Source organism: Notolabrus celidotus, chromosome 1 (genome assembly GCF_009762535.1).
Source record: "Notolabrus celidotus isolate fNotCel1 chromosome 1, fNotCel1.pri, whole genome shotgun sequence".
Taxonomy (NCBI): Eukaryota; Metazoa; Chordata; class Actinopteri; order Labriformes; family Labridae; genus Notolabrus; species Notolabrus celidotus.
In genome coordinates, this window is record NC_048272.1 from 3,932,770 (window position 1) to 3,957,532 (window position 24,763).

The 24,763-nt window shown below is 39.6% G+C and overlaps 1 protein-coding gene across 2 annotated transcripts; it reads left to right on the forward strand.

The window, feature by feature from the left end:
• The first annotated feature begins 1,221 nt into the window (after positions 1-1,221).
• timeless (timeless circadian clock) lies at positions 1,222-20,857 on the forward strand. Of its 2 annotated transcripts, none has more exons than XM_034687975.1 (30): positions 1,222-1,383; positions 3,613-3,752; positions 3,857-4,010; positions 4,253-4,367; positions 4,498-4,560; positions 4,651-4,752; positions 4,875-5,030; positions 5,111-5,244; positions 5,506-5,593; positions 5,714-5,890; positions 6,086-6,303; positions 6,386-6,489; positions 7,585-7,754; positions 7,842-7,967; positions 8,123-8,274; positions 8,359-8,456; positions 8,538-8,661; positions 8,759-8,960; positions 11,192-11,331; positions 11,508-11,587; positions 11,697-11,820; positions 11,916-11,998; positions 12,092-12,246; positions 15,080-15,290; positions 17,145-17,213; positions 17,354-17,472; positions 19,032-19,314; positions 19,849-19,900; positions 19,999-20,057; positions 20,263-20,857. In XM_034687975.1, exons 2-30 carry the CDS (start codon positions 3,671-3,673, stop codon positions 20,394-20,396), a joined length of 3,774 nt encoding a protein of 1,257 aa, XP_034543866.1. In that variant the 5' UTR covers positions 1,222-1,383; positions 3,613-3,670; the 3' UTR covers positions 20,397-20,857. The 2 variants fall into 2 exon arrangements, with proteins under 2 accessions (XP_034543866.1, XP_034543869.1); XM_034687978.1 differs by having other exon boundaries at positions 19,999-20,045.
• Positions 20,858-24,763: the final 3,906 nt, after the last annotated feature.

Consider the following 24,763-nt stretch of genomic DNA (forward strand, 5'->3'; position numbering starts at 1 on the left):
TTGTTCAGTATTACACTAGTGGTAAATTTAGGTGGAAATAAATGCAGAGTTTTAGTAGATTATGTCACATATTTGACTTACTAACAGAACTTCAGACACTGCCCTTTGGTCAACACACAATAAAATACATACACAAAAGGACTTAACCTATCTACATTTGTTTTCGGTGCTTTGCTTAACCCTTCATTGTGCAAAAAACAACAAATTACCAAAGTCATTCATAAAACATGTGACAAAGAGTAAATGTTGACAGTGAAAATATGACAGCCTCCAAGTGAAACGACTTGCTGAATGTGCTTTGCAATGCTGTGAGTATCTGGCACGACTGATGAATGAAAATGTAAGTGAAAATAAACTTCATTGGACCATATCTGTGTTGTTGTCCAACTTCATCATGAATTCAACATAAGTGGGTTTTTTAAATTTTCAATCTATGATAATGTAGTTTTTCTATTTTCACAAAATAAGTTCAGAAGAGGAGGGGGGATTAGAGGGTTCTATCTTTGAAGAAATGTTGTAATGGATGAAAATATTAGGTATGAATATCTGTCAGACCTTTTTCAAGCCTAGTGGGAAAACCTTTGACATTTACCACCTCTGGGACTGTTTCTCAAATGAATTTAAAACAGATAAGTAAGGGTAAGGGTGATCAAAATCACAAGAAACCTATCTGCAACTCTGGTTGTCTGAAAACGTGTTTTGTAAATGAAACACAGTTAATTAAAAAAACTGGGTAGCCTTCATGATAAGAAATAAATCAGTAGCCTACCTCCATGTGGCGTCTCCCCTTTCTAAGCTGGAGCCTGCCTTTCACATTAATATGAACCTGATTGTCAAGCAGATTGCCTGGAATTTCTTACACCTGTCCACGTGTCTGCTGTCAAAAAAATAACATGCACTGGAGAAGCAACAAGTGCTGAAATATTTGGGGAAAGAAGGAGAGTGGGACGTGATGGTACTTTGTGATATTTTTATGCCCTGAGTACTACCTCTCAGGAACACTTACCTGCATGAAAATTCCCCCCAAAAAGCTGCACAAACAACTGCTACTTTTTAGGGCCATGAATTTAACATTCTTTTCACATCCAACACAGAATTTAATTGACTTAGATCATTGTTCGAGGTTTGTGAGAAGTTAAAACTAGAGAAACGCAGCCTGAGATGCCAAACTCGGGGCACAGGATTTCACCTTCATCTGACGTCATTCTACATCCGCTTTGAATCTTTCCTCGCTGATTTGGCGCGAGACTTTTGACTGTTCGGAACCAGCTTTTGATACAGAAGCTAAAAAAACAACTTCATACTTATGAGAAGTCTCTTTACTGAACACACCGCCTGTAACTCAGCACGACATCCACTAAACAACCTACTTTGAACATCCGGGTAAGTTAACCCATGTTGTTTATGTTCCTGAAACGAGTATATTGCTATGAGATGAAGCTAACTGCTCTGACCTTACAACATAAACACAACTCTTCCTCTGAAGAGAAGCTCGTTTAACAAGGTGGCTTTAGTCAACTATGAATGAAGCACATCCCAAACAGTGACCAGCTTTGAATGAAAGAAATGCAGGCTCCTATTTAATTACTAGACCTTCATAGGGTCAGGTAGTGTGTAAGCAAAGGTAACCTGAGCAGAGAGGAGTAGGGTGTCAAACTCATTTTAGTTCAGGGGTCACATTCAGCCACATTTGATCTGAAGTGGGTCGGACCTGTAAAATCATAACATAATAACATCTAAATCTGCAGGTCCACTCCAACTCTCACCTCTTTTAAATCAAAGACTAAGACTTTTTTATTTGCCACTGCCCTCCTATTTTAGCTCATTTTAACTCACTTTAAATGCAAATTTTAATGTAATTTTAACATATTTCTAATTTTCCTTTTCTGTTTTATTATATTTGTCATTTTAATTCTGTTTTTGTATGCCTGTCTGAATGTTTCCAATGCTTTTAATGTTTTAATGTAAAGCACATTGAGTTGCCCTTGAGTATGAAATGCGCAATACAAATAAAGTAGCCTTGCCTTGCCTTGTCTAAATAACAAAAACTCCAATTTTCCCCTTTTTTTTAACTGCAAAAAGTACATTCTGCAAATTTTCACATTTCATGAACTATCTTTTTACAAAAACAACTGTTGTATTTTTCGCCATGATGAGTCTCACACTGATATTCTTTAAGCCCTGAAACCTGCTGTGAACACACCGAGCACACAGGTTTACAGTTCACCTGACACACAGAGTGTTATGTTTACAGTAGGGATGCACAATATCTGTTTTTTTCCACCGATACTGATAACCGCTAACTTCCTGCTTCTCCAAACCGATACCAATACTGATATCAGTTTTTAATAGTCTATAATCACCTGATGGAAAGAAAGGCGAGGATGTAGTGTGCAAAGATGAATTCAACATCATGGCTCTGCCTTTGACCTAAACAAATTATGTATCTAATATTACTATAGCTGTAATCACAACAACAACAACAACAACAACAACAACAACAGTTCAGTCTCTCAAAAAATAAACATTAATTACAGTTTAAAAAAATCCGAATGCATCAGTCAATCCAAAAAATAAAGTGCTTTAGTCGATTCAAATTTCTAAGTTTTTTACAAAACAACAGTGTCAGTGCAATAAAGTCCTGAAAAGTGCATCACATGTGCAGCAGCAGCAGAAAACATTGTTCCCGTCTGTCCTGGTCCTCTTTGCCTGCGGCTCATCTGTGGTACCTGAGAGAGGAGCAAAAGGTTTTTAACTTTTTTTAAATGCCATAATGTCCATAACAACTCTACCCCAAGATCAGTTCTCTTTTATTGTCATTCACTTCATTTAGCCAATAATTAATTTCCATTTTCTATTACTGACAGATAATAAGCAGATACACTCTCATTTCACATTTCAAACAGCAGCATTATAAGAATTAGATTTTTGTACAGCCCCCATCAAATCTTGTAGATGCCCCCAACTTTTTAGACAGGAAAAAATATTTAAATTCTCTTACCATTTGAGCCGTGGTCCTCCTGGCTGCTCTCACTCTTCTCCCTTAGCCTTTCATGTGCCCCCTGTCAGCCGTACGATTGTAGGACAAATTTGAAATAGCAGTTACTTTTATTGAAAAATTGCAGTTAATTTCTTCTCTGTAATTTCAAAAGTCATCCCGTGGGCCAGATTGGAACCTCTGGCGGGCTGGTTTTATGTTTGGCACCCCTGGAGTAGAGGGTTTGAGATCAACTCCACAGGTGGCAGATAAGTCAGGTCCAAAAGCATCAGTAGCAGTAGATTAAGTCATAAAGGCACAGGAAACACAGACACATGCTCATGTAGGTAGGCTCATTTTCTCCAGGCCAGTTAAAAGAAGTCACATTAAGTCACTTTGAGGGATAGCGGGGGTCGTGAGTCTTTGGCACCTATATTTTGGGGGTCGCGGGCTGAAAAGTTTGGGAACCCCTGGTTTACATCATACCATGTTCAGGTGGACGCCCATGAGCCAATATTGATCCGATGAATCATCTCCCTAAATACTTAGACTCATGTGAATCTCATACTGATTAAATTTGTCTTTAAAAACAAGCTCAGTTGATCTTAAGCTGTCTGTGTTCTCTTACTTTATAGTTGATTCCAGTGAACTTTCACCCTTCAAGCTGGCTGATGGTGAACAAACTTGCTCAGAATGAATTGTGAGCTTTTGGCAACGTGCAGTGCCCTGGGATACCTGGAGGGAGACACCTATCATAAGGAAGCTGACTGCTTAGGTAAGTGTTTCATGAAAAGGTTACATTCATGTTGTTATTATAAGTCAGTGAGTCTCCTGCATTTGCTGCTGTCACACTTGAACTGTGCTGTCAATGTGTTGCAGAGAGCGTGAAAGACTTGATCAGGTATCTGCGCCATGAAGATGACACCCGTGATGTCCGCCAGCAGCTGGGGGCAGGCCAGATTGTACAGAATGACCTTCTGCCCATTATTGTACAGCATGGACAAGACAAGGCTTTATTTGATGCCTGCATTAGGTATGAAACGGGTTGACCTTGAATTCTATGCTTAACAAAAAATGTAATGTGACTAGGAAAAATAGTGTAATAGAAGGGTCTTAACATATTTAAATTTGACAGTTTATACACAAATGCCAATTCTATGATGAATTACTGAGGTTTGAAGCATGTCTTTATTCCACACATGATAATTAAACATGTAGAAGCTGTGGAAGATTGAAATAAGAGTGGTTGCACATGTGATTTTTCCCCCCTCTCAGGCTCATGGTCAACCTTACTCAGCCTGCCATGCTTTGCTTTGGGAAGATCCCTGATGACCCTGTCTTCAGGCATCACTTTTTACAAGTGACATCACATTTACAAGATTACAAAGAGGTACCTACGCGTTGTCAGCATAATTGCACTTTTTATTCCTTCAATTTTAGAGCAATAGTATGCAAAGATTTCTTCATGACTTTCATCTACTTGAGTGAGTACATTTTGAGTGTCTTGCTTTCGTTTACAGGCGTTTGCCAGTGAGAGCGTCTTTGGGATTTTAAGTGAAATATTATACAACATTCTACAACTGGTGAGTATTTAACTGGTGAGTTTAAATCATTTTAATCACTGTTTCTGAATTATCTATGAAATGGGTTTGATTTGTATGTGTCTCTTTAAGGACTGGGAGCAGAGGCAAGAGGAGGATAACCTGCTGATAGAGAGGATCCTGCTGCTAGTCAGGAATGTGCTTCACGTACCTGCAGACCCCTGTGAGGAGAAGGTCTGACTTAGATTTGAGTCTTGATCATAAAAGTAACAGTGCCAAATTTCTACTTCCAGCAGTCCTCTCCTTTAGACTGTATGTAACCTTTACTTCTTTTAATCTCTATGTTTCTTGTGTAGAAAGTGGATGATGATGCCAGTGTCCACGATCGGCTGCTGTGGGCCATTCATATGAGCGGCTTTGATGACCTGATCAAGTTCCTGGCGTCCGCTCAGAGTGAGCAGCAGTGGAGCATGCATGTGCTGGAGATAATCTCCCTCATGTTCAGAGACCAGGTCAGTATTAGAAAGCTCTCAGAAGTTCACAAATCAATCTGCAGTTGATGTGTCTCTGATCTGCTGTTGTTGCTGTGCAGACACCAGAAGCTTTGGTGAGCGCTGGTCATGCTCGTTCTGCAGAAGAGAAGCATAGAGACTCTCAGGAGCTGGAGGCCCTGAGGCAGAGAGAGCATGCAGCAAAACGTTCTCGCACTTTACAAAGAGGAACCAGGTACAGTCAAGCTGCTGTGCAGTTATTTCTGGTCTTCTTTGAAGAGACAAAGTGTGCTTTTTGTTGTTGATCTTGACAGGAAACATTGTCACATTACTCATGCTCTTCTTATTGTTTTTATAAGACTTCTGTAAGGTTATTTGAAAAACATTAGTGGGAACACTTCTCAGCCTTTTAAAGGGCTTGATTTATCAACTTACAATAATGTATTAAATAAATGTATTCTCTGTTTTTTGTGTTCGATGTTTTTATTTTTTGCAGACACTCTCGCTTTGGAGGCTCCTATGTTGTCCAAGGGCTGAAGTCCGTCGGGGACAAAGATGTGATTTATCACAGAAATATTCATAATGTAAGGAGATAACGACTCAAAGCTCACCTGTTGGACCAAGCAGTAATAGAGAGCTAGAGTGCTTGTTAAAACACTCTGAAGATGTATCTCTCTGTTTCTTTTCTCTTCCTTTTATTGTAGTTCAAAAATTACACTCATGACACGGGCAAAGCAGTGAGACGTGTTCCGAGGAGGAATCGACAAGCTCAGGAGTGTAAAGACAAACGCCGCTCAGCTTTAAATGTTCGACTCTTCCTGCGAGAGTTTTGTGTGGACTTCTTAGAGAACTGCTACAATCACCTCATGTACCTCGTCAAGGTCAGCTGCTGTCACTTTAAAGACAGATATTTCATGCACAGTGTTACAGGAAAATAACTCAGGGAGGCTTTTTGACATTCATTGAGGGTTTCAAATGGATACTGGGATGATAAAAATCCCCCATATCATCATTTGCATCTCACTGTAACCATTGTAAAGCAATGTAACAACACTAATTATTTTACTCCTCCACAGGAAAGTCTCATTCGAGAGCAAACCCAGCAACATGACGAGACGTACTTCCTCTGGTCACTGAGCTTTTTTATGGCTTTCAACCGTGGCAACGGTTTCCGTGCTGACTTAGTGTCTGAGACAGTCTCCATCCGGGCTTTCCATTTTATTGAGCGCAACATCACCAACTACTACGAGATGATCCTCACAGATCGCAAAGAGGCAACATCTTGGTCACGCAGGTAAGAAGGTTTTTAGGAGTCAGGTTGATAATGACTGTGTGCGTGAGTCGCAGACTGATGATATCTCTCTCGTTCCTTCAAGAATGCACTTGGCGCTTAAGGCGTACCAGGAACTGCTGCTGACAGTGAATGAGATGGACCGCTCCCAGGATGAAAGCATCATACGGAGTTCCAACGTTATCAAAAGTAAACAGTTAACAACTTTTTTTTATGTTTGAAGTACGGACTTTCAGATGTGAAGAATAAAGGAAGTGTCAAGTCAAGCTTTATTTATAAAGAACATTTAAAACAACCTCAGTTGACCAAAGTGTTGTACAGATATTAAAATACAATATAAGCATACACAAATATAACAATGAATAAGAACAATAAAAGAACAGTAAGAGCTCAATTTAGGAAATAAAAGAGTAAAACAGTAAAAAGCCAAGGATTCTTGTTTAGCTGGGACTGAACTCCAAGGAGAAAAGATAGGTTTTCAGCAGTGTTTTAAAGTGATCCACAGACTGTGCAGCTCTAACCTGGAAAGGTAGGCTGTTCCACAGCTTTGGGGCCGCCACTAAGAAGGCTCTGGCCCCTCGAGTAGAGAGTCTGGACCGAGGTACTGCCAGGAGCAGCTGGTTTAATGACCTAAGTGCTTTGGAAGTACTGTGAGGCTGTACAAGGTCTGATAAATAAGACGGTGCCAGACCATTTAAACACTTAAAAACAATTCATAGGACCTTGAACTGGATCCTAAAGTTAACAGGCAACAAGTGCAAAGATGCAAGGACAGGACTGATGTGATCATGCCGTTTCTTTCCAGTCAGCAGGCGGGCGGCTGCATTTTGGACGACCTGTAGACGGCGCAATGCTGACAGGTCGAGACCAACAAACAAAGAGTTACAATAATCTAAGCGTGATGTAACAAAGGTGTGAATCACTCTCTCGAAATCGTTTCAGGGAAGATAAGGCTTCACTTTTGCTAATAGTCTTAGCTGAAAGAAGCTTGTTTTAACAATTGAGCTTATCTGCTTGTCAAATTTAAAGTCACTGTCCAAAATAAATCCAAGGTTCCTTACAAAAGGATGACAGTAAGGCTTAAGGGTGCCAATGGTGCTATCATAGCCATCCAATACAATAATCTCTGTTTTATTTTTGTTCATGGACATTTGCATGTTGCAAGGTATATAGGGGTACGACTAAGACATGCAGTTTTGATTTTTTCTTTCAAGTCCAATTTTTGCAACAGTTTTTATGTATCTGTTAACCAAGTTGCCTCATCTACCTCCTTTCTCTTTCTAGGTAACATATTCTACCTGATGGAATACAGGGAGATATTTCTGACCCTGCTGAGGAAGTATGATGAAACCAAACAACCTCACTCTTACCTCAAAGATTTGGTGGAGTCAACTCATCTTTTCTTGCGTATGCTAGAGCGCTTCTGCAAAGGCCGCAACAACTTGATGGTTCAGGTAAGATCCTGTGCTGAATTTCTGGTGTTTCTTCTTGCCATCATCATCTTCCTACAATATTGACATCTGGCTTTCTCAACCCTGCAGAAAAAGAAGGTAAGGCGGAAAAAGTCACACGGTAAAAAAAAGCAGCAAGCAACAGATGCTAGTCCAGAGGCCCTTGAAGAGACCTGGAAGATTGTGGCGGAAGAGCTTAGGGCAATCAGTTTCCAGGTCAGTGTGAAAGTCAACCTTAAGGACCAGCAGTGAGCGTTTACTGTTGAATTCCAGGTTTTGCACAAAAGCATTTGGCTCCAAAGTTTCATGATCAGAAAGCTTTGTAAAGGACCAAATTTGCCTGCACTCATTACACTTTTTTCTGTGTGCAGCTGTCAGAGTCTTTAACTGAAAGCATCGTGCCATTTGACGCAACATCTGAAACTCCTCTTGAGGAGCAGCGGACCGAGGCCATGGTGCGGGTGAAGGATTCCCTGCTAGCTCGACTCGGGCCAGAAGCACTGGGACTGCTGCGTGCTGCCAGGTCAGCCACAATCATCTATTAAAACCTCTGACAAATCTAACATGTTAAGTTTGATATTAACTCAGCATCTGTTGTCCAACTCAGGGAGGTGTGGCCAGAGGGAGATGTGTTCGGCTCAGTCGATGTAGAACCTGAAGAGGAACTGGAGCTTCTTAAGCAGATTCTTCATGCCAACCTACCTAGTATGCTTTCAGAGTTCATATTTACATCATCCATTTTTGTCATGGCATCTGTGCAGCTTTCTGACTTTGACTTAATTTCAGGGTCCTCTCCCCCGGAGCCTGTGGTAGATGATGAGGATGATGGAGCAGAGTCAGAAGTAGAAGAAGAGCTGGAGACTATCCAGATATCTGAAAAAGAGTTCAACTTTCTAGACTTTATCAAGAGGTGAGGAAAAAAGATGGGTGGATTTGAACAAACAACCTTCCACTGAATGCTAAATAGAACCTTTTTAACCATCTCCCCCTTCTCTTACCCCTCAAAGGTTTGCAGGCCCTGGCATTGTGCGTCCATATCTCCTCCTGTTAAAAACCTACTCAAAAAACACACCTCACACAAACCACTGCATCGCTCGCATGCTGCACCGTTTGGCTGTTGACCTGAAAATGGACGCCCTTCTTTACCAGCTGTCAGTCTTCAACCTTTTCAACAAGATCCTGAGCAACCCCGCTGCAGCTGCTTACAAGGTGCAGTAATGGCTGTGGATACTTTCATCAATCAATCAATCAATCTTTGTTTATATATCGCCAATGTTATCCCAAGACGCTTTACAAACAGAGCAGGTCTAGACTGTACTTATTATTGACATAGACCCAATATTAAAACAGGATAAGATCCAGTCCCATCTCACAGACAGGACTCTGTCTTATCTCATTTTAATCCCCCATGAGCAGAGCACTTTGCAGCATTTAGCAAGTTACAGCAGAAAGGAAAAACTACCTTTAACAGGCAGAAACCTCAAGTAGAACCAGACTCATGTTAGACACACATCTGCCTCAACCGAGTTGGTTGGAAAGAGGGATAGGAAGAGATAAAGAGAGAGAGAGATGTAAGGGGTGAGACGAATAGTGGTTGTTGTTGCAGCTGGAGTCTGACACATCTATGGCAGCGACTTGGAGAAACCTATGAGACAAGGCAGCTCAGAGACTCCAGGAAGGTTTTATTTTCTCACACAGTCAGCCTCCAATTTTAAGACTTGGGCCCAGATCGTCTTATTAGGGCCCGAGCACCGCTGGTGGCGAAGGCCCTATTGTAACCCTAAGGTTTATTATTATAGGAGATTGCAGTTTTGGACCCCTGAACGTTAATGAAAGCGCGGATATTTTTGCACACTCATCGGGCCTGGTGAAAATTGCAAGTTATTATAGGTCTCGCAAAAAAAATTTCAGTAGCGCCCCCTAGAGGTAAAAATAACACCCTACGCATCGAGTTTTTTGAGCTACATGCATGAAAAATCTTACACATATTTATGGCATCAGGACGCACAAAAAAGTCTAATCTCACCTCATCCAACACACTCGTCAGTGCTGGGAAAAATTGCGACATTTTATGGGTTTCGCAAAAAAAGTCGAAAAAATGTGCTCACTAGCGCCCCCTACAGTTTTCAAAAACCCCTCCCCATAGGGGTTATTTTGAGCTACATGCTTGAAAAATTCTACGCATATTCATGGCATCAGGACACACAAAAAAGCCTCTTGCACCCATATCCCAAACTCAACAGGAAGAGCGCCACCTAGCTTTGAAAATGAAAAATGGAGTCAAAATAAGGGTGCATACTAACGCTATTAACTTCTAGAGCTTTTCTCCGATTCAGTCCAAACCAAGGGCAACCTATAGTAGACACCTTGACGAGAAAAAATTATCAGAACAAATTTTGATCAGACAAAAATTGTGGGCGTGGCATGCGTTGAGGCGGGGCATCAAACGCACATACAGCTTTGAATGTGAAGTATGACGCCCAAATAAGGGTGCATACTTTTGAGAGCTCCTCCTAGAGTTTTACTCCGATTCAGTCCAAACAAGACACATTCTGTAGCAGACATATTGACGATTAAATTATTGTTAAAGGAATTCTGTTCAGACAAAAATTGTGGGCGTGGCAGACTCTGAAGTTTGGGGTTTTCTTAAAAACTTGGAACATTTGCACCACCTAAGCCAGTATATACTCTCAGATCTAGCTTTCGCATCATGTGGTGGCAAATATCAGGCGACGATTTACGTGTGGCGGCGGCTCGCGTAGGCGACGGCTGCGGGTGTGCGAGGGCCCGTTCATCGCCTCTTGCGGCTTTAATTTATTCCTGTGACTCTATCACTTTCATTGGTTGATTGTTCTCTGATATGCGTTTTAAATGGAACCTTTGGCACTTTTATCATTTTATCATGTCAGAATCAGAATCAGAATCAGCTTTATTGGCCAGGTATGCTTGAGCACACAAGGAATTTGACTTGGTAAACTGTGCTCTCTTTGTACAAGGCATAAGAATAAGACATACAAATAAAAATAACATAAGCTATAAATACAAAAGAACAACAAATAGGCATGACTAATATGTACAGGCTAAAATAGTAAGATAAAAGTGCAGTGGTGAGTAGCAGAGGTAGTTTTTACATTAAAAAAAATAGTAGTTAAATAATACAAAAAATAGAAATATGGAATTCTGCTTGGAGAATTGTTGCATTGTATATTTACGTCCATTCGTTTTACCATTTTTAGTGTTAGATTAGTTTTAAGATATTTTAGTATGTTTTGCACATTAAGTAGTTTCTTCTGTCTGACATCTATCCTGTAATTTTGTATTGACCTAACATCTCACTGGCTGCAAAACAAGTTTACCTACGGGTAGAAATAAAGTTACCTGAACCTGAACCTGAACCTGAAAAGGTAGTGAAGGGCTAAACTTTATTATCTTGTTTGCAGGAGCTGGTGACCTTTGCCAAGTTTGTGATGAACAGGTTCTTTTCACTGGCGGCGAAAAACAACAAGGCATTCATTGAACTTCTTTTCTGGAAGAATGTGGGGGCTGTACGGGAGATGACCGAGGGCTACAGTAAAGACGGGTTTGTAATAGCTTGTGTGGATTCACTACCATTTATCACGTAATGCTTACTATTTATTTTTCATCCGGAGGAACTTGTGTAAAAGCCTGAGGTGTTGTTAACAATGGCATTAAAAAAAACAAAGTATTAATCTCTAAAGTTTGCAAAATTGTTTTGAATTGTCCAAATGATGTCAGAGAGGGAAAGAAACCATCATGGACTGAAGAGGAGGAAGAGGAGTTGCGCAAACTCTATGAGGAGCATCGTCATTCTGAAGGTCTGCTCCACCTCTTTTCTGTTTGTTGAATTATGAATCTCTAGATGCTGTTTCACATGATGTCCTCGGTTTTTACATTACTTTATTGACTGTCCATTTTTGCGTTTAGTGCCTGATATAGTGGAGACCCTGCTGCCATTGCTTAGCAACACTAATCGCACTCGGCGCCATGTAGTGGTACAGCTGGTGCACATGGGTCTGGTGGACAGTGCTAAAGAACTGAAGAAACCGAAGTATGTACTCACGGAAGAATGACATCGTAATGTTAATGTTTAGTCTGCTAATCTTAACATGAAAAACTGATACATTTTTCTTTCTTCCACATCAGGAAAGGCACTAATATTGTTCTTTGGACTGAGGAGCAGGAACAGGAGCTGCAGATGCTCTTTGAAGAGTACAGAGACTCTGATGGTCAGAACAACTTTGCTTTTATTATGTAGCTTCAGCCCTTATTCAAGAACACAACATCATGTGTGTAATAACTATCTGGTAATATCTGAACAGATGTGCTGGGTAACATCCTGAAGAAGCTAACAGCTAAAAGGTCCCGTGCACGAGTGGTGGACAAGCTGCTCAGTCTGGGTTTGGTGTCTGAGAGACGAGAACTTTATAAGAAGAGGAGTCGGACCACTCAGGGGAAAAGCTCGGGGAAACAAATGGTAAAGTGAAATCAGAGTTTCTTTCAGCTTTTATGTTAACCAGATTAGGAATTTGGAAGAAATGAATGTAATGGAGATATGAAGTATATATCATTGGGAAAAAAAAAAGATTTTACAACCCTGTTTCCTTGGAGGTTGGGATGCTGCATAAAATGGAAAAAGAAACACAATTTGATGGTTTGCAAAACATTTAAACTCCATATTTAACTGAAATAGCACTGTTCTGTGTCTGCAAGCTGCATGACATGAAGGTCAGAGGTCATGGACAGGGAAACTTAAAACCCTCAAATACAAACACATGTAAGGCCTTTGGGGTCTAAAAGGTGGAGTGGAGGTGTAAAGCTCCACAGCCACCCACTAATTCTACTACAAAGAGTAGACAAACTAAGGAACAGGCCTAAACCAACTTTAATCTAAAAAAAACTCTCCTGAGAGATCAATCCTCTCTTTTAACTATCCTGTTTCCACCCTCCTTCCCTACACAATACATCCACAAACATACACACTCTTCAAAAAAAAAACCCAGAGGAAACAACTGAAGGTGTTGGCTTCTCTGTTGCACACACCTAACTGAGGGCAAGCAGCTCCTTTTATTGAGCAGCCAGGCTGATGAGCTCAAGCTGGGTGCAATAAGGGCAGGTTCTCTCAATGAAGGGCTCGTTAGGAGCCCTGGAGGTCACAGACTACCTCCATCTGTAACAAGCACAAAGACAGCAGATCAAATGTTAAAACTGAGAAATGTCATTGTTTTTGGAAAATGAATCGCTCATTTTGATTTTGATGATGGCAGCAACACTTCAAAAAACCCATTGAGACAGTTGCGACAAAAAATGGAAAACTTGGGTAATCATAAAAGAAAACAGCTGGTGGAACATCTCACTATGAGCTGGGTTTTAAAGAGGGGATCACAGGGAGGCTGAGGCTTTCTGCTGCAAAGACTGAGAGGGGTTCACCACTCAGTGAAAGACTGCGCTGGCATATAGTGCAACAATTTAAGAAGTGTTTTTCAGTGCAGCATTGCAAAAATTTGATTTCATTATCTAAAAAACATAATATCATTCCCTATCATCTTTCAGAGAATCTAAAAAATAATCTCTGTATGCACTGAACAAGGCTGAAAACCAGTACTGGTTAGTTGTGACCTTCATCCTCTGCATTAAAGGGATATTTCAGTTTTTTTGAAGTGGGTTCGTATGAGTTACATTACACTATTGCTCCTGCTAGCCACAATGAGTGCCGGTGATCTCTTCCCCTTTTAATGAGAAAATTCCCAGAGTATCGGCAGGTAAGCTAGGCTACAATTCTCTGTGGACGGGGCCTCCTATTTCGCGTCATTTCGCTAAAGTTGAGAAAATATGGTCCAGGAACTCATCACGATGCAAATGCATGAATCAGTAGAGAAAATTGGAGCTCTTCAGTTTGCCGTCAGAAACCCTCTTTGTTTTGGCACTAATTTCAAACACATCTTGCAGACCGGGGTTCTTCCGCTGCATGAGGACAGATACACTCCGATCAGCTGTTTGGATCAACAAGCACGTAGCATTTTTAGCAGTAAACACTTTTAGGAACAAAAACTACAAACTGCAAAAAAGTGATTCTGACAGCGATGATGACATGCCGTTTACTGTGGACACAAGAGGATACCTCTATGAACCAGAGTTTACAGAGAAAGAACTCCAGATGCAGACCCAACGTACCAACAAAGAAGAGAGGGGAGAAAGTTCTGTGCTAACGAGGGAGCAGGAGAGATCCCACGTTACCTGGTGGTGCCGGTGTGTAAACTGTGAGCCCATGCCAATGAGCTCACCGGCACACATTGTGGCTAGCAGGAGCAATAGTGTAATGTAACTCATACGACCCCACTTCAAAAAACTGAATGAAATATCCCTTTAAGGACAGACGGTGGTTCAATTAAATTCAAAACCTTTATTTATTCTGGAAAAGACATTGAGTTTTCCCTCATTTCCAATGTAGTTGAGATCACAGGCACATTAGATACAACGAATAAACACACAATCAATCACAAAATAATATATTAATTAAAACAGATACATTTGAGACACAGTAGTCGGAGATCAGAGTCTTAAATTCTGTAAAAGAGGGAATGGATGTCAGCTTTCAAGTCTGTTGGAGGGTATTCCATAATTTAGGGGCTTCAATAGAAAATGCTGATCGACCCAGTTCAATGATAACTCGAGGGACTTTCAAAATGAGCCAATCAGAAGAGCGAGTCCCGTAGGATCCATAATTCCATTCCAACAAGTCTGTAAGGTAGGTGTTGAAGCTGTAGCATGTTTATAAATCACATCACCATAATCTAAAAACAGATAAAAAATACTGCTTCAACAACTCTTTCTACAAGACAGTGGGAAGCTGGATTTATCTCTGTATAAGAAACCAACTTTCTGTCTTAACTTGGTGGAAAGAGTGTTTATATGGCTTTTGAATGTAGTTGATATCACTGCTTGGGCTCAGGGAGACTTAAGAAACCATCATCTGTGAAAACACTTCATCGCTGCATACACAAGTGCAGGTTTAAACTTAACATGCAAAGAGGAAACCATATTGAGTCCAGATCAAGAAACTGATGCCTTCTCTGTGCCTGTACTCATCAAAAAAAATGCAAAAGGGGTCCAATTCCAACTTGCATCCCAAAGCAATTACATTTTTAGCTTCAACTTTGGATATGTTGTCTTTGTTTCATTTTCAAATGAATATGGGTTTTAAATATTTTGTAAACCATCGCATTCTGTTTGTGTTTGCACTTAACACGACATCCAAATTATTTTGGAAACAGCGTTGTGCAATAACGTCTTCTATTTTTCTGCCATAGACTGAAGAGGAGTTCCTAGAGAGTCTATGTGAAGATTTACCGGATGATCCTGTGGACAGAGTTGATGAGGATGGTGGAGAGGACGAGTCTGATGAGAGTGAAGAAGAGGAAGAAGAGGAGGAGGAGGAGGAGGAGGAGGAAGAAAGAGAAAAATCCCCAGTAGGGAAGAGAGCTGATGTCAGCACCATGGTGCGGGCTCTACAGCAGGAGGGTGAGGCTAAACTGTCTCTGTGTTGTGTATAGTTAGTGTAATGTCAAATATTTAAACTTCTATCACGAGGGCAACTCAATGTGCTTTACATTAAAACATTAAAAGCATTGGAAACATTCAGACAGGCATAAAAGAACATAATTAAAATGACAAATATAATAAAACAGAAAAGAAAAGGAAAATTAGAAATATATTAAAAATTACATTAAATTTTTAATTTAAAGTGAGTTAAAATGAGCTAAGATAGGAAGGCAGTGTTAAATAAAAAAGTCTTAGTCTTTGATTTAAAAGAGGTGAGAGTTGGAGCAGACCTGCAGCTTTCAGGGAGTGTGTTCCAGATATGTGGTGCATAATGACTAAACGCTGCTTCACCATGTTTCATTCTGACTCTAGGGACTGAAAGCAGACCATTACCTGATGACCTCAGAGGTCGAGGTGGTTCATAAAGTAGCAGCAGATCAGCAATGTATTTTGGGCCTAAACCATTCAGTGCTTTATAAACCATCAGCAGGATTTTAAAGTCTATTCTCTGACAGACAGGAAGCCAGTGTAGGGATCTAAGAACTGGAGTGATGTGGTCTACTTTTTTGGTCCTTGTTAGGACTCAAGCAGCAGCATTCTGTATGAGCTGCAGACGTCTGATGAATTAAAAGAAAATACACAAAAATACACAAAAAAAAATTGCAAAGGTAAATAATATAATGTGCAGGAAGAGGCAGAAAACTCAGAGAGCTTATTTGAAGCCTCCACCCAAATAGTGTTCTAATATCAAAAATGAATTCAAAAATACTAAATTGACACATAAAGACAATAGTTCATACTAAAAATGAAGTAACATAAGAATATACAAATTTAACAATTAATATAAATACAGTTATTACATCAACAGAATTACAAATTACAAAATGTGAATATGATGTGTATGGACACCTGTCTATGACTGTCAATCAATCAGTTTTTATTTGTATAGCGCCAAATCACATCAAACGTTATCTCAGGACGCTTTTACAAACATAGGAGGTCTAGACCACTCTATGTCAAATTATGAACAGAGACCCAACTTCAAGACAGGGTAAGACTCAGTCTGACCCCACCTTAATCCATCATGAGCATTGCACATCGCAGTATTTAGCTAGTTACAGTGGCGAGGAAAAACTTCCTTTTAACAGGCAGAAACCTCGAGTAGAACCAGACTCATGTTAGACAGCCATCATGCCTCAACTGAGTTGGGTCTGGAAAGACAGATAGAGGGGAGTAAGAGAGAGAGAGGTGATAGTGATGAGACGAGTGAATAAATATTCCAGAATTTGCTGCCCCTGAAACGTATTGAGAATTGACTTCTACAGGTAAAACATTTAGGAGGATGAAGAAATAAAGTTTGATGAGTTGAGTAAGAGTGGACCTGTGAATTTAATTTGAAGTAAGACTTGAAGTGATCAGGGATATGTCCTTCACGTTGTATTTCATACAAAAAAAAACCACATATTTGAAAGATATTGATGTTCTAGATATTAAGAAGCTGGAGTTTCTGAAACAAAGGAGCAGATGAGACGTGTGGCTTTGACCGAGTTGCTATCCTGACGAAACGTTTCTGAAGGAGCAATATTTTATGGAGACTCGTAGGAAAAGTACAAGCCCAAACTATATTACAGTATGAAAGATATGGATAATTTAGGCTGTAATAAATAATAAGAAGACAATTTGTGGTAAACATTAGTCTGTTGTCTGATAAGATTAGAAGGCCTGACGTTGCTGTAATAAGTCTTTGTTTTAAAAACATATATTTAAGACTACAACAATAAAAAGTTCCAACCTTACTTCTGTGGGCTTCATGCTTTTGTCTTTTTAAAACAGGCATGTCTGGACCCATGATGTGGCTTCAGAGGTGTCTTCACAAAACTGCAAATGACCGTCAAGATGATGGTAAGTGCCAAAAACAATCAAGTTCACATATTTTTGTAACTGCAGGAAGAGGTTCAAGCTTCCAGATGTGTGAAAAATTGTACAAAGATACACATAGTAATTGAGTTCTGTTAACAGAGCTGTAATTATCCGTTCACCAGGCTTGTCTCTGGCTGTGCCGCTTGTTCCTCTGACTGAGGAAAATGAAGACGCCATGGAAAGCAAGAGCTTCAGGAGGCTGCTGCAAAAACTGGGAATACGAGCGCCTGCAAATGAACAGGTGTGGGGTTTTTTTTTCATGCCAGTTGCAGACTAGCTGGAAACATTGTATACTAGGTTGTTCTTTTTTGCATCCTGTTCATTCCCTTTGTAGGCAATATCTTGTGATATCTATCTGCACATACAGACAAAACTCCTATTCAGATCTTTTTGCAACAGGCTGTAATAGGGTTGCAAAATTCCGGGAACTTTCAAAGTTGGAAACTTTCCATGGGAATTAACGGGAATTTATGGGAATTAACGGAAATTTATGGGAATAAAAAATAAATTTACAAAATTGAAGGTTGGCCCTCAACAGGGAACTTAAATATAGTTGGGGAAAATATATTGTAGCATAATCTTGGCTAAAACAACCAGATTTAATGCAAGTACGCTCCTCAATCACATGCACCCAGCACTGCTTACTGCAGGGCTATTGAGGCCACGCCCCCTGCATGCACTGTGCACTCCTCCATCACATGCACAGATGATTGCTTAAACCCTGGAGGCCACACTTTTGAGCCCAAAGCACAAGACTATTGAAGCCACACAGTTGAGCCTGTGGATTATGTAAAGTCAAGTACGTTTTTTATAATATTATGGGGTAAATATATTTGATCTATAACGGTATTACTGTTTAACTTGCAAAAATTAAATAAATATGTATTCATACAGTAGATAGCTAGCTGGTAAGTTAGGTGCTAAATGTAAGCTATTTTTCATTTCATAAATAAAACAATATACAATATACAATATACAAAAATATTTACATGTATTATGTTTGTATGATACAGTTTGTTAAGTTTAAGTTTAAGTTTCCAATTTGGAATATTTCCAAAATTCCCCAGCTTAACTTCCCATGGAAAGTTTCCGGAAATTTACTGGAAATTTTCCGCCCCTTTGCAACCCTAGGCTGTAAACATGATTATTTTTGCTGTAAAGATGGGCTGTTTGAATGGGTGTGTATGTGGCTTCCTGTGATTCTGGAGCCAACCTCAAGTGGACACTCATGGTACTGCTGTTTTTAGCACTTCTGCATTGGCTTCATACTATTTGAAGACCTGAGGTTGCTGCTTGGAATAAATTGATAGATTGATCAAAAGTCAAATTCACTGTCACCCATTATCCCAGCAAACGTGCAATTGATTCTGTTAATTTACTTAGTTATTGTTTTGTTTTGTTATCCATCTGAAAGGACAATGCTGTTTGTGACTTTGTTTGCAAAGGTAGTGTCGTATCTTGACCGCCCGTGATGTGTAGATGTAGAAGGAATCTTCGTGACACTGGCTTGCTTGCACAGTAATACGTTTATTACAAGAATCCAAACCAGTATCGAACAAGCACCTGGAATGCTTGGGAGAACAGCTCTGCAAATCTGCTGACTCCCAGAAGGCTGTTGACCAAGACCCTTTTATAGGTCTGAGAGCCAGTGACATACTACAGAGCACAAACTTAACTTAACATCTGGTCTTTTATTGTACTGTCCTTCAGCTCTGCTTTGACTTGTTTTATGTCAGAGACTTATTTTATGTCAGAAACTTCAGTAGTTTCTAAATTAGTTTTGTTTTTCCCATTTCTCAGGAGCGCTTCTGGAGGATCCCAGAAAAGATAAGTGTGTCCCAGCTCCGAAGTGCAGCTGCAGCTCTTAGTCCAAGAGACGAGGAACCCAAAGAAGACGAGGAGCAAAATGGTTCTTTGACTTTAACCAAAGACACTCAGGAGGAGGAGGAGGATAATGAGGAGGAGGATGAGAAGGAGGAGGAGAAGGAGGAGGAGGAGGAGGTCTCAAGTGAACGGAGAGCTCAGGCTCTCAGAGCTCTTCTGCACACACGCAAGAAGAAACACCACACCTCAGAGCAGACAGGTATGTGTGGGAGTTTCCTGCTGCTGTCTCAGATGACAGCAGTTAATTACAGCTCTGTCCCATAGTTGCGTGTTTAGTTACATGGTGCACATGAAATGAGCCTCCAAATGCCTGCTGTGGCTAACTTACCAGGAATTGTTTATGTTTATGCTCAAGTTTCCTGAGAATTTAGCCGAGATCCACTCACGCAACAATTTTCTCACATCATGTCAGGTGTTTTAACTTCAATTTGTGTCTCAGATTACAAAGCATTGACACATAGCCACATGCCTAAGACTGGAAAGTAAAAACAAATTAAATAATCTGAATCTCAGGTAAACAAACAGTTCCTCTAGCCCAAAAGAGAGATGTGAAGCAGCTGTGTGACTTGCTGAAACCAGTGTAACACATTCACTTTTTAAGGTGTCTGTAAAACATTAAAGCAGCATTTGTGGCAACTGACATCCTACAGTTTACTTCTACTGCCAAACAAAGTTGTGCTGAGGATTTTGACCACTTTGTTTGTTTTAGATAACCTCTTGTTGTTATTTTTAGCCCCTGTGCCAGAAGCCACTCCTGTTGAGGACACAGAAAGTACACCTGAGAGGTGAGGGATTGTATTATGTTTTTGTTTATCCAAACCCCGGTAGAGAAAAGTTTGAGTCTAAATACTTTTAATGCTTCATCTATTTGTGTGCACATCAGATCCCAGGAGAAGACCTCAGTGAAAAGAAGCAGAGTTCTGGATGATGATGAAGATGATGGTAAATAACTTTTATAAAGTGTTAGTTTAAAAATGACTACCTGGGTGCTTTGCCAAAAGAATTGTGAAGAAAAGTTTAATATATGTGGTTGAAGTCACTTCTCTGCAATTTTAATAACAGCAGTCAAGACCAGTAATGAAACTTACAATGGTGTCTCACCTTGAATGAACTGCAGCGTCGTGCTAACTCAGTGCTTTCTTTACAGAAAATGACTCAGACAATGCGATGCATGTGGAGACCAACGGGGATGCAGGTTCAGACGAGGAGGAGGATGTCTCTGCTCCTGTGAAGCGCAGACGCAAGATGGTATTAATCGATGACGAGGAAGATGAGGATTAGTGAATTTCTTTAATGGACTGTAAAAAGCTGCGGGCAAGGGAGACATAAAAGGTGGCGCTCTGGAGGAAACTGTTAATGGACCACCAAAAAGCACATAGAATTGGACCCTCAGGCCTGTCCCTAAGGATACATAGATCCTATTAAGCAATTTTCTTTTGACCTGTCTTCAGTATTCAGATGACTGGAGCTTTCACATAGTTATAATCAGTCATTGTTGTTGTTATTAATCATTTCCAGCATGGATATCTCTGGAATACTGCTGATTGAGAAAGTTCAAACTTCCATTTTCAGTTATTACTGTTTGATCTCATCTTTTTTCAGGACGTTGTGTAATGGTGTCACATGTTGTATCAATCCAAAATTGTTGTACTTTCTGACCATTTCCTGGCTGAGTTTAGATTCAGGAGTATAGTTTGTGTCTATGTATTGTTCAAAGAATATATCTGTTTTCATAATATGGATTTACTCGTGGCCATTTCTTTCTTTTTTTTTTTTGTTATTTTGTTGCACTGCATCATTTTAAACACTAGGGGGCACATCAATGTTGATTTATCTTCTCTGAAAATTAGTTGAACACTATTTGAATATGTGGAATCACCTTTATAATCCTATATCTATTTAAAAAACTCATAAAAAGCAACTTTTAAACACATTATAAATTCAGGACTTATTTGGTGTTTTTGATCAGGCTCAACAAAAACTTTGATGAATAAAAACCTTTTTGTACTCTTCAATCAATACTGCAAAAAATGAACCAAACAACTGTCTGATAGAGCATTCTTCCACACAGGGATCCAATTTATGTCTGCAGGCGCTGCCTTTAGTCGACCGTGCTGTGCAGCTGTGTCGGAGGTGGTCTCTTGTCCGTACATCTGGACCATGTTAGTAACTTCCTGTCACAGCATCTGCTCTGCCCCCATCCCACAGAGCAAGCAGCAGACCTGACAACATACAGATACTGCTGGGAGTTAAGCATGTGAGCACAATGATGAGTTAGTGTAGAGCGTTGATCTAAAAGATGAACGGTATATCACGCCCTCTGCACAGAGACATGCCTCATATTTACGTGAATCAACTTAAAGCAGGCGTGGACAGTCTGCCTATTAAACGTGCAGTGATGACTCATTGTTTTGAATAGAGGGTTGAAAGCAAAAGCCTGGAGACTGTATTGCATAATTGTTGGGAATAGATGAATTATAGTCATTTTATCATGCAAGCTTTCAGTAAATTAAAACCATGCACTTGTTGAAAATAAAGACCCAACTCTACATTTAGAAAAACACAAAAAAAATCTTGGGTGTTGTTTTTTTGAGGAAGGGAGAATGGATTTTCTGAAAGCTTGAAAGATGCAGTGTTTCAAGCATAACTGCACCTCAAAGAAACTCAGCCACAAACAGAAGCCATTGGTTATCCATATTAGTAGTTTAAAACTGGACAAGTTGGAAAAGGCTTGTACAGTGTTTCTCCTGCCTCAGTTCAGTCTAGGACATAGGCCCAGTGCTTAGGCAAATTCTTTCCCAAAGAAATTGTCTGTTCAGTTGTTGGTGTTGACAAAAAAAAAAGGATTGGATTTTGATGTAGTTTTTTTCACCCATCACTGGTTTGGATTGGAGCTTAGCTTTTGGTTCATGGCATGATACATTTAAGAACGCCTTTATATTTTGATTTATTAGCTTTATTTATAAGGACAAGTTTTGAATTCCATACAAAACTTGTCCTTGTAGTACCAATTTTGAAAACAAGTTCTATTTATTTTTATGTTATGTTTCAATTGTGCTTCTTTGACTCTGTGGTGGCATCAGCCATCTTCTTTGGAGTGGTCTGCTGGGGAAGTAGCATCTCTGCTGCTGACAGGAAGAAGCTGAACAGACTGGTGAAGAAGGCCAGCTCTGTCCTGGGCTCCCCACTGGACCCTGTGGAGGTGGCGGCTGACAGGAGGATGATAGCAAAGCTATTTCCTTTGATGGACAACACGTCACACCCCCCCTCCAGGAGACCATAACAACACTAAGTAGCTCGTTCAGTGACAGACTTCTTCACCTGCGGTGTCTCACTGAGAGATACCGCAGGTCTTTCCTTCCTGCAGTGGTCAGACTCTATAATCAATAATATATGTATATATATGTGTGATTTTAAGATATGCTTATTTTTTACCTCTTTAATTTTAATTTTAATTGCTAATAACTTTTTAATAATTGTTACTTTATAGGCTCTTGTTTGCTTTATATATTTCTTCTGCACTGTCTACTCTGTTACTGTGACACTTGAATTTCCCCGTTGTGGGACGAGTAAAGGACTCTCTTATCTTAATTCAGACTCGCTTGCATTGTGGAGGTTTATAGAATAAAGCCCAAATACCCTTTCAAGTGAATGGGAAAGCATGGAACCTATGAGCCTTGTCAAAACAAGCGGTATATCATTTGCATGTTCTTCTCAGTCAAGTCAAACCGGCCCGAAGACATCATAAAATGTTTTTTCATATGTTAAGGCAGACAACTGTTGGTATTTATTGAACTCTGAATTGTGTGGTTTTGAATAAGAAGACTCTGTCCCTGGTAAACACTTTACAAATGTACAATTAAGACCTCCTCCCTTGACAGACCCTGGGGTTAGAATGAAGTGCGTCAACTGTTTTAACACTCACAGCTGTAGTTTATTCTCTGAATCAACACAAGCCACAGGGTCCTGTGTCATGTGTTGTTATTCTTTAGATGTAGCAGATGCCCATTTTCTTTTCAGAGAGAAACTGTGAATACAAAAAGACAAAGTGAATGAGAAACCCTGAAATACAGTACATAAAAATTGTCTGCTTTCAAATTCCCAGACTGGTCACTTTCTGGAGCTTATTAAAGACATGGTTTTGATTTCAGCTGTATACATGATTGTGCCAGTTTCACTAAAGGCATTGTTTCAAAAATAGTGTTACATTTTTGACTAATGAGTTAATGGTTAAATCCCAGTTGCTATATATCACTTGTAAGCCATTCATAGGCACAAACATCGGCTTATCAGGCTTTAAACATTATAGTTGGACAACAAGTGCTGAAAAGCCAATTACACCGAAGTGTTTCCCCATAAAGTGAGCCTACAACATTAGAGCTCTACATTTTAATGTTAAAATTAAAAGCCACCTCCTGCGAACTACAGTTGTTTTTCTCAAGATGATGGAAGTATCTGAGGAATTGCCAAGTGAGCTCGCACACACAAGGAATTTGACTTGGTGAATGGAACACTGGTACTTAAGACAGTAAGGACACAACAAGACAGTAGGGACAATTAATATATAAACCTAAAAACTAACCTTAAAAATTCTGAAATAAAAATAATATCTATAAGGTGTAGAAGTACTTTTAAGACATAAATGAATTAGCACGTTTTAGTGGATGAATATAATAATAAAATAAGTCATAGAATAAATTACAATATTGCACGTGGTTGTTGAGATATTGCACTGGAAATCAAGGATTGCACATGTATGTGATGTATCACAGGAGTCTTTAGTGTTTTACAGTGTGATTGTTCATGAGGGATACGGCTTGTTAAATGAAGTAATTAAGCTAACCTCTGTTCGCTGAATAAATAAATGGCCTGAAGCTCAGGTAAAGCTAGCTCGCTCGTTAAGGATAACTTAATGAGATTCAAACTCCATCTGTGTTCTCTGAAAAGTGGAGGCAGGTTTGTTGGCTTAGATTTAGCATTTAAAGTAGCATGACTTTTTTATTTACACTTGTTTTATTGTAAATGTGTATCTATATATTGTCTTTTTTAATGTTTCTGTCATAAACAACTTCCCATGTGTATGTATATGACTCTTGGAATCTTTTGACACCAACAGGTCACATTAATATCCTCTTACATCCATCCAGTGGTAGACAGTAAAAGAGTAAATTATTGTACTTTTTACTCCACTACATTTCTATCAGCGCTCTAGTTACTCAATACTTTAGCTTTGAAGTCAGCTCATGAATTTCCTTCTCTTTTCTGAAATCTGATCCCCAAGACAATAAAATGTGTTTGTGTAGTTCTGTTAGTATGAAGGTAGATATGTTGCAAAATGCACAAGCTTGTAGACTTGATTTGAGAACCTGCAGAATATGATTTGAGAACTTGTGGATCAAAAATGTGAACTTGTATGTTTCATTTTTCACTTGTAAAAAAAATTCACACACATGTGAACTGAATTTGAAGTTACAGAAAAAAAAATACATGGTAGCTTGTGGAAAAAATGTGAACTTGTATTTTGAAAATTTTCACTTGCAAAAAATATTCATACAGTCACAAAAAAAATATTCACACATGCGTAGATTGATATTTACAACCACAACTCAGTGATTACAACCTCTCAAATCGGTCCCTGTAACTTCACG